General features: G+C 37.4%; 1 protein-coding gene across 1 annotated transcript in view; it reads left to right on the top strand.

The window, feature by feature from the left end:
• The first annotated feature begins 1,357 nt into the window (after positions 1 to 1,357).
• The window catches only part of LOC128985771 (uncharacterized), a 32,678-nt gene continuing 23,908 nt past the window's right edge, over positions 1,358 to 10,127 (top strand). The window contains exons 1-3 of the mRNA XM_054405629.1: positions 1,358 to 1,980; positions 2,840 to 2,968; positions 3,359 to 3,554. Of these exons, the coding sequence (XP_054261604.1) occupies positions 1,726 to 1,980; positions 2,840 to 2,968; positions 3,359 to 3,554 (580 nt within the window). The 5' untranslated portion in view covers positions 1,358 to 1,725. The remainder of the gene's footprint in view (positions 1,981 to 2,839; positions 2,969 to 3,358; positions 3,555 to 10,127) is intronic.

Below are 10,127 nucleotides of genomic sequence, written 5' to 3'. Positions count from 1 at the left end.
TAATCTGCAAGGATAAAATGTCCAGTGGTTAGCATTAGGGCCTATAACATTCAATAACTAGGCTACTTTAAATAATTTAAACAACAAAGTAAGTTACACAGATTTAAGGCCTACATCAGTCAGAAACTAAAAACTAATATCAATGTCAGACATGAAAAATGCACTTAAACTATAAAAAGGGTGATTTAATAACCAGCAAAAAAGTTTACTTTTAAATAACTTAAGATCAACACAGTGTGCCTCAGCTGGCAAACGATTAAACATCTTTAACCATATATAAGAAAAAGATTCTTGTGACTTTGTTAGCCTGACTAAAGGTAACTCTAAATTATTCCTATGTCTAGTCATAGAAAAAAAGAATGAAATATAGACCGTCAGCTGTGCTGCGGTTACCAAAGGTTCTGGCGCACACCGCTGGGATCGCCACGGTAGTTACAGCGTACGCGCTACGTAAACTACAGCGGTGTGCGCCGGAACTTATGGTAACCATGGTAACCGCAGCACGGCTGACAGTCTATAGTAAAATAACTATGTGAATGTGATCTCAAGGCTACAGCATTAATATTAACTGTTACATAAACAAGACACACATAAATAAATAAATTAAAAACAGTGAGTATTTTTTCCTAAGTAGGGTTGTAGGCCTAACAGCTGTTTTGTTTTGGAACAAGCTAATGTTATTTCATTTGTGTATTTACGAAAGCTTGGTTACTGGACTAGGCCCTATGACAATATTGACTCCGCTTTAAATGTACAGATATAGATTTTCAATTCATATTGTTTTGGTTTTCAATCCTGTACGTTTTATTTTCAATATTTTAATAAATTTATGTTCATAAACTTTTATTTTTATCAATAAAGTGGGAATTAATGAGCTGATGTCTCCTGTCTACCATTATGGGACGTCTGACACTAAACAACCCTACTTGCGACGTTGTCAATTAATTCTACCAGGCCGTGTAAACAAAGGGAATTGGGATTGATCAAATGTCAACAGATGGTGCTGCCGTTCCCAAACTTTAGCCCTTAACTGTACTTAAGTGATTCCCTCTTTCTTAATATTCTGAGACGTATTTGCACATCTACGCGAAAATACCTTTAATTTGACAGCTCAAACGTTAATATTTTATAGATGCTGGCAAAGTTACAGTATCTATATATTAATACGCAAGCAGTTTTCTTTTCACAGTCATAACTCGATAACGGCTTGACGGATTTTAACGTTTGATGTGTCAAATTAAAGGTATTTTCACGTAGATGTGCAAATACGTCAGAACATCAAGAAAAGGTATAGCATAGAAGAAAGTATAGCAACAACTGATATCTCCTGAAGATTTAACAATGTATTAAACTATGATGACAATAACTTCTACGTGAAACATTAACAACAGTAAATCTATGAATGAATAACAAGAAATAACAGATTTTGGGACAAAACAAACATACATAATCTACAAAACAGGTATAGCAAGGATAATGTTAGCGGTTTTTCTTCAGAAGGAGGACAACTGTTCTATGATTCATAGCAGTAAGGTAGGCCTATAATTGAAAGTTACTTGGGTAAGTTAATGATGGGTAAAATTAGTTAAAATACTACCTCAATTCTCACCATTAAACATTTTATTCCGGTTGACATTTTCATTATCAAATTCCAGAAATAATTTGTTTTCAGTAATTATTTGACCTTACACTCATGTGTTTCATTGTTTTTCTGTCAAACTCACAATGGAACTGTATTGCAGATTTCCTCTAGCAGCCGTAAGAGTGGGGTTCCCCGGGATGAGGTCTGCTCTTTATCGTCAGAGAAACCTGGGCCTGCCTACAATCCCCAACCGTTTAGAGGAATTTTGCAATATCCTTCACAGTGAGGAGTGGGGGCACCTCAATTGCTGTTTGGCTGAGGAAGGACATTCACAATTTTTCCAAACAACAATTGGGGGAAATGAGGAAGATTGGACAGCTGGTGTCTACCCATCAAGGGTATTTTTTCTTATGACTAAACTAGCAGCTATACCTGTGCCATATAGTACTTACTTGATACTTGACAAACAAAATTTGGAGAACCCATTTTATTCTCATATAGATTTTAATATGCCTTGTATTAACTTTTAAGTAGTGTCAACCAATAGACCAAAACAACTGTTGGATTTAGTTGGTTATAATGACTATTCACTTCCATTATTCCAGGCCTGCTTTTATAAACGGGCAGACTGGGCATATATGCCTGTAGAGTATTTACTTATGGTTTTACTGTTACTGTCATAGAAGCTAGAACACAACAGAGTTATAGAACTGAGTTTATTTTAACAATAAAATATTAGGTAAACTCTTGTCCATGAAACAAGCCCAACAACACAAAACACACAAACTATATAGGTCGGCCGCTTAGAAAACGACCTCCTCCAGCATTGGTTTAGCATTAGCGCGCAGGTCGTTTTCTAAGCGGCCGAACTATATCTTGTTGCTAGGCAACAACTTGCATCTATATTAATTTAAATTCTAACAATATGTTTATGTACAGACCAATTATAAAGATTATTTCTTGACAATGCCCATCAGGGGCGCTGGTGGTTGAGGGGTGCCTGCCGGGCGCGGTACAACTATAATGCCCGGCCGCACTAGGAAAAAGGGAGGGGGGTGCTGCTTTTGAGTTTGCCCAGGGCTCCACGGACCCTTAACGCGGCCCTGCATTATTCTGTGTAAATGAGGCGTTTCTCATCTCTTGTGTGCTGCATATCGTGGTGACAATGTTTGTCTATGACTGTATTGTATGACTTTGTAAATGCTAATTGTTTTATGACAATAAATTATAAATTATTTATTTTTTTATCTATCCCAGAGGCTGGCTGGCTGCTCGCCTGGTGAACACCTACCATCTCATCTCCACATCGATGCTACATTCAAGACCGTCCCTAGAAATCTAGGAGCAACACAATTATTAAATATTCATACAGAGCGTGATGGACATGTAAGTTGAATGCCGTTATAGTTTATTTAACTGTGTAAAAAGAGCTAAATTAGCAATGCCATTTTATGACAAAGAGAAAAATAACCATACAATTTATTTGTTTACTTATTATTAAATTTATAATAAGAATTTTGAGTTTTCAACATTAACTTGTGGCAACTAACTTGAAAATGTGAAATCACAACCTATGGCAAATGATCTTAACAAATATCAACAATTAGTTACATTTAGGCTATTTCTTATTATTACTCTGAATGCTTCTAGTTCATTATGAAACTATAAAAAATCTCTTTGGGCCTGTTTCTTGGTAGAATGCACGCAAGGGACATGTTTATCATTGTGTTCACATTCATACACTCTATATCGTGTTCATTGTAGGCTTTATTTCAGCTTTTCCCAATTGATTTTGTCCTTATGACGAGAAAAACCGAAGCTGCTTATCGTAGAGTGTTTGGCTGGATAAGACAGAACATTCCCAACTTAACAACAACAACCATTCTGTGTGATTTCGAGCCAGCTATGCGGGCAGCAGCGCAGGCAACATGGGCACCTCAGCTACTGCTTGGCTGCTGGTGCCACCTGGCAGGTAATAAAATCATATTTTGCCAAATGATTTTATATTTTTTTACCATACTACACAGATAGTGACTGGTGTCTGTAATCTTATACAAGAAAGTCGTTGATTACAGAAAGGGACCAATAAAGTCAGCTGGAGTCCAGCAAATTTACTGTTTATTATGTGTTTATACTATACTCTTGAAAATAAGTAACACTTACAGATACTACGACTACAATCATCTGTTGCAGTATTTCCCATTCCGTTCATGGCTTGGGTTTAACCTAACCTAAAAACGTGTTGTAGGCTATAGTGTTTGAAAGACTAATTATTTATATGCTTTAGTGACTGTAAGAAAAATATAATGTGTAACACAAGTGCAAAAGGCCTTTGCTGCACTCGAGATTATTTTGCACTCGCCTGCGGCTTGTGCGTAAACATTGCTCTCGAGTGCAGCAAAGTGCCACTTTGCTCACTAGTTACACAAATAACTATTGATTTCTAGCTCAGTGTGTTAATTAATGATGCAATATGATGAAAAATGTAGTACATCACTCAGGCAAAAAGTGTCCTTTCAACCCCCCCTCTTTGCCGAGGTCGAGAAACTTGAGCTTGTGTGAAAAGAGTCACTTTACACCCTAGTTAAAAAAAAATATACTATTACATTGTCTACCATTCATAGAAATGCATGTGTCATGAGTTATCCTCAACAGAGCAGTTTCAGTGTTCTTTAAGTTTTCAGGAGCCCTTGATTTAAATTAGTTTAAAATATTGTTTTATTCTGAGGCAGGAAATCATATAATCATATATATGTGAGTGAACTACTCTTTCGTGGAGAGAGCAAGAAAAATACTAATTGGCCTTTAATCTTGAGGAAGTTAAGGGAACAAGATCTCATTCAAAGGACAGACTTAAGCAGCTGCAGACTTTTAATTTCTTGGAACATTTTGGCTATATTAAAGAATCATCGAAGTTACTGTAAGGAGGAGAGCAAACCAAAACCTGCTTAGTTAGGTAAATTGATATATTGTCAAACCAGTGGCATCAGACGTAGTTCATCTGTAGCTTTTCAAGTCAGATTGCTAAATTGGTCTATAATAAAATAGGGCACAAATTGTTTAAATCACATTGTAGATTTAATTTATTTTAATGGTTCCGCATAAGTGTGTACTATTCATATTTGCCACACTTCCAAACATAATTGCAAACTAAAGGTATCTTTGGATTGTGAGTTGATTACATTTTATCACATGACACAAGTTAGAACTGACAGTTGAGAGATGTTGATTGGCAATTGGCACACTCTTATTTATATGTTATCAGTGTACTCTACACCCAGCTTAAGAGATTGAACTCTTGGTTTGTTTATTGCTAGTTAAATGCTTAATATAGAGGAATAACAATATTGTTATCAGTTGTGGATTTCTGTTCTATAAAGTAACCAACATGTTTTCTTTTTTTATGTATTCTATTTCTTTACTGTCTCTTGCTTCATCATGTAAGTAACAATCATGTAAAGTAGATAATTAATAGGATTATTGTTCAAAAGTACTTAATGTTTATAATAAGTTCTATTTTATACTATAACTTATTGATGAGTTTCAAAATTTTAAATTTAACCGGTGGTCATTAAAACGTAAGTTTTCTCTATTTATTACTCATAATTTAAATAAAGGTAAAATTAAGAACAGTCATAAGCTGCTGCATTTAGAAAATGTACTTTTAAAATAAACCTATAAGGTTGCAAATTATGCTTTTCTTCTTGTAAAACGAGAAGTTTTATTGTGCCAAATTTCAGAGTTGGGTACACGACTGTTGTTATAACATCGAGGAATATTTCGCGAATGCTTTTTAAAACGATAAGACAGGGGTGGATATTAAATCAACATTGATTTTTGGTTTTAAGAATCAATATCCAAATATGGATTGTAAAGATGAAACTATGTAAACCACTAGATAAGTTAACCACTTAAATGGAGGGACACAGCTTTGCTCATATTAACTCAAATATGAATGAAAGATGAGGGTGGGTAATAATTTAAATGTTTTCTAAACAACTTATACAAGGGCTATTCAGAAAGTAAGGAACTTTTCAACTTTTTATATAAAATTAAAAAATAAGTACAATACAAAAATATATTACATCTGAAAGAGCAACTAAAATACTACTTTTCTACGTAGTCGCCAAACAAAATGAGACACTTATCGTACTGGTGGACAAGCTTTGAAATTCCTTCATCATAGAAGTCTGCCGCCTGCGATCTCAGCCACTCAGCGAGGCGCACCTAGACTTTGGAGGAGATAAATTATCTCTGTCCATTTGTAATGTCACTTGTGCTTCTGTAGAACCACCATGCCTTTTTCATAATCTATCACCTGACTGCAAGCTTATTGCAACTAAGTCTCGAGGTATTCTAATGATGATGAAAAGTTTGTCAACTCTGAAGTGCAAAAACTCCTTCAAAGTGGTAATAATTGAAGAAATTTCATCTCCCTGGCGTGCAAAAGTGCTTGTTACCAAAAGCTCATCTCATAAAAAGCGATTAGTATTAGATTATTGTCTGTCAAACTATAATAAGTTCACCCTATAGATGCCTACCCCTAAGCCTTATATTGAAAACATAGCTAGTAAAATAGCCGAAAATATAGTATTCTGTACTATAGATTTAAAGGAGGCTTATCAACAATTACCAGTATCGGAATACAAAAAAATATTCACAGCATTTGAGGAAGCAGGAAAACTTTTATCAGTTCTTTAGGATTCCATTTGGTATGACAAATGGTGTGTCCAATTTCCAGTGCACGATTTATAAGATTATTCCCACTGAAAAACTAGAAGGAGTGTGTGCTTTGATTAATGACATAACTGTAGTCAGGAAAACTCAGTCAGAACATGATGAAAGGCTGAATGAATTCTTAAAGGTAGCTAAGAAATATAATTATTACTCTAAACAATGAGAAAAGCAAATTTTCTCAAGGTATAATACAGGGTGGGGCAGCATAACTTCCTTTTTTTAAATGTGCACAATTTTGTTTGTTCATGTCATAGCGAAGAGCTAGCAGTCTCGTTTGAGAGGCGAGGCCATAAAGTTTTGTCCTTGCACAGTTTAGTCGCCATTATGCGTTGGAACAGACGAGAGCGTGCGTTTGCCGCTGAGGCCTACTTTTGAGTGGATGTTAAGTGACCCTTTTTTAAATTGAAAGCCTTTTGGAATCGGTTTAATTTAGCCCAGTTGGCCTCTGTTTCAGACCGCAAATCAATTGTTATGTGGGTCAATCCGTTTAGACAAACTGCAAGTGCAACAAAACGAAAAACTGCGGAGTCCCATGGCCCATTAGATCACCTGAGAACATTGAGGCAGTGAGAGCTTCAATGTTGCGATCACCAAGGCATCCAGCGTGCAAACTTGAGTCTGCACTTTGACTTCCTGATCGTTTTGTAACGAGAGTTCCCCATGATGACCTATATTTCCATCCATACAAGATGGCGACTGTGCAGGAACTGTCAAAACGCCTTATTTCAATCATGGGTGATTTGCAATGGCCGGTTCAATCTCCCAATTTATCCCCTTGCGATTTTTTTCTATGGAGTTTTTTGAAGTCTCGCATTTATGTAAACCGTCCAAGGACTCTTCAAGATTTAAAGAACAACATCCAGGAAGAAATTGGCAACATAATGCCTGCTACGCTTGAAAGGTAATGACAAACACCAATAATCGGTACACTCAATGTATCTAGAATGGAGGATGTCACCTGCATGATTTACTCTTGAAAACTACGTGAAACGAAACTTTACAAATGTACTTAAATTGTAAAAACCAAATAAAGTTTGTCTGACATTTTATTAAGCTTTGAAAATAGGAAGTTATGCTGCCCCACCCTGTATCAATCTTAGGATGTCAAATTCGCTACCAGTATATCCAAGCAGACCTAGAGTGCCGGAAAACCCTTGTTAGATTTGCCATTGCCAGCTAATGCATCTCAATTAAAACGTGCATTAGGAATATTTTCTCACTACTCATAAGTGGGTTCCTAAGTTCTCAAACAAGATTTGGCTGCTAATTGATGTCAACTCTTTACCTATTTAGCCCTTTTCTTTGCCAGCTTTGGCTTTTGAGGAAATTTAACAAGACATAGGAAATTCAATACTCACCGTGATTGATGTATCTCCATTAGTTGTGGAAACTTTGCTATTGCTGCCACGTTAAGTCAAAAGGCTAGACCTGTCGCTTTCTTTTCATAAACGTTGACTGATTTTGAAAAACGTTATTCCTCTATTGAGAAGGACGCACTAGCCATAGTCAAATCTATATTGAAGTAGAGACATTTTCTCATTGGGCGGAATTCATTACCAATCAACAAGCGTTGTCGTTTGTGTACTCAATGATGCATTGCACTCCATAAGATCTCTTTTTTGCACTTTGACTAACATTATGCCACATGAAAGGGTTTTCATCCATCTTCAGCAATCACTCAATGGCACCTCACTGCCAGCTTGGCTCATGAAACTAGGACCGATATTTTTAAAAGGAAATATTTGGCAATCAAAATTTGATCCTTTAAACGAGGAGAGCTGATGGAGGCTAACCCTCATTAAGCCTTGGTAAAACACAATGATGGAAGAAAGTCGGCTGTATCCCCTAGAAGCAGCTATCTCAAAGGGGGCATATAAGTCTACTAGATAAGAAAACCAAGGCCTTCCAACGCTAAAAGATAATTCTAAACCGGTGAGAGATGGATCACAACCGAATGCCATTCCAGAGCTGAAAATCAATCCAGAACCAAACATCAATCCAGAACCAAATGTCAACCCAAAATTTGATATCCAAGACCATTATCATTATCAACCAAATTATGATTATCAACCGAACTTCATTCCCGAACGTGACTCTGAAGAAAACCAACCTCTAGAAAGGCCGAAAAGATCAAGATAACCACAAAGTTTCCTGGCTGATTACATTGTTTAAATTTTGAGGGGGAGAATGTTATGAATTACTGTTCGTTCATAGTAACCAGCTGAAGTATTTATTTACTTCTTGTTTATATTAGAGACTAGCTGTAACCCGCGGGCTTTGCCCCGTTTAACTTCTTAATTTTCAAGATGATCTCGTTCGCATGGCTCAATCACGTCCTGGTTGAAGTTTGTTCGCTACGCTCACTCACCTTTAGGTTGGAGCTCGTTCGCTACGCTCACTCACCTTTAGGTTGGAGCTCGTTCGCTGCGCTCACTTGCCTTCAGGTTAGCTCGTTCGCTACGCTAACTCGCCTCCAGGTTGAAGTTCGTTCGCTACGCTCACTCACCTTTTGGTTGCAAATTAGCTGTTGTCATAAATGTAAAAGAAATAATAGTGCTGCACCCTGTTGGTAATCCTTGTAACTTTAATGCTATTAAAAATCATAGAACAGAACCAACTTGTTTAATTGAAACAGCTGTTAAGATTCAATAATTCCATTTCTCATAAGGTTAACATGGGAAACTCCAGAGCCACTGGAGCGGAGCCCGAAAGGATTTTTGAAATAAGAATATGCCTATATGTTAATCGGGAATGTGAGCTATCATCATGCCAAATTTCAGCCCAATCCGACCAGTATTTTTCGCGTTCACATGTCACAAACATACATCCATACATCCATCCATACATCCAAACTTTCTCATTTATAATATTAGTAGGATTATTTGTTTACCTTTCCAACTATGTAAGAATTTAAGTTTATTAACACGTTCGCTGCGGGCCATCAAACAGCAGGCGTAGCCCCAGTGCGGCGCAGCCCGCAGCGTCGAACAAACCCGATTGCCGGGTGATTGGCTCTCATATTTCGGTATGACGAATAGCAAATAACGTGCGGTGATGTCCTGTTTTATAACAAGAGTCGACGTAGTTCGCTAAACACTCACATATAGCAGCACTGCTTGGAACGTAGCCGGTCCCATCGTATTAACAATTGGAGGGAGAAAGACGGGACAAAAAGTAGATTTTTAAGTTTGCCAGACGGGGATTTTATGGGGAAATTTTACTACCAACCTACAACACAACAAAAAGCAAGTCACCCACTACACGCTAACGTGGAAACATTCTGCAAAGGGTCGTAAACAAACGCACGTGGCGCGCTCGCCCACCCCCATCCCGCCCCCCTACTGATAACGCGACAAAAATAGAAACCAAGGTCACCACGGTCATTCAACTGTGTCAACGCAGGTGGCTACAAAGTATTAGTTCGAAATATCAAACGGCTGAGCCACAGGAAAATATTGAAGTTCAGGAGGACCCAAGTATCCATATGGATACCGCCGCCTCTACGTGATGGACTCCAGGTATCCATATGGATACCGCCGCACCCAATGTGTTAAAGCCTTATTTTCTAAAAAGGTTCAGTTATTCACAACTCTAACTTATGATTTAAACACCATAGCTCAATAGAGCCTTACCCCCATGTCCCGGACCTGTTACTCAGCCATGTGTTTCTTCTCTTGCAGTTGACCAACGACTCTGAGTCCGTCACTTCACTCACCTGATCCGCTGTGCTTGAAAGTATTCTTACCTTTTTGGTGTGATATTCAAGTGGCTGTGGAGGTTGAATAAATTTACCCTGAATGCACCATTT

Source organism: Macrosteles quadrilineatus, unplaced genomic scaffold (genome assembly GCF_028750875.1).
Source record: "Macrosteles quadrilineatus isolate MER2022 unplaced genomic scaffold, UCM_ALF_1.0 Scaffold_2__2_contigs__length_208266976, whole genome shotgun sequence".
Lineage (NCBI taxonomy): Eukaryota > Metazoa > Arthropoda > Insecta > Hemiptera > Cicadellidae > Macrosteles > Macrosteles quadrilineatus.
This window is presented reverse-complemented; position numbering and strand designations above follow the sequence as displayed.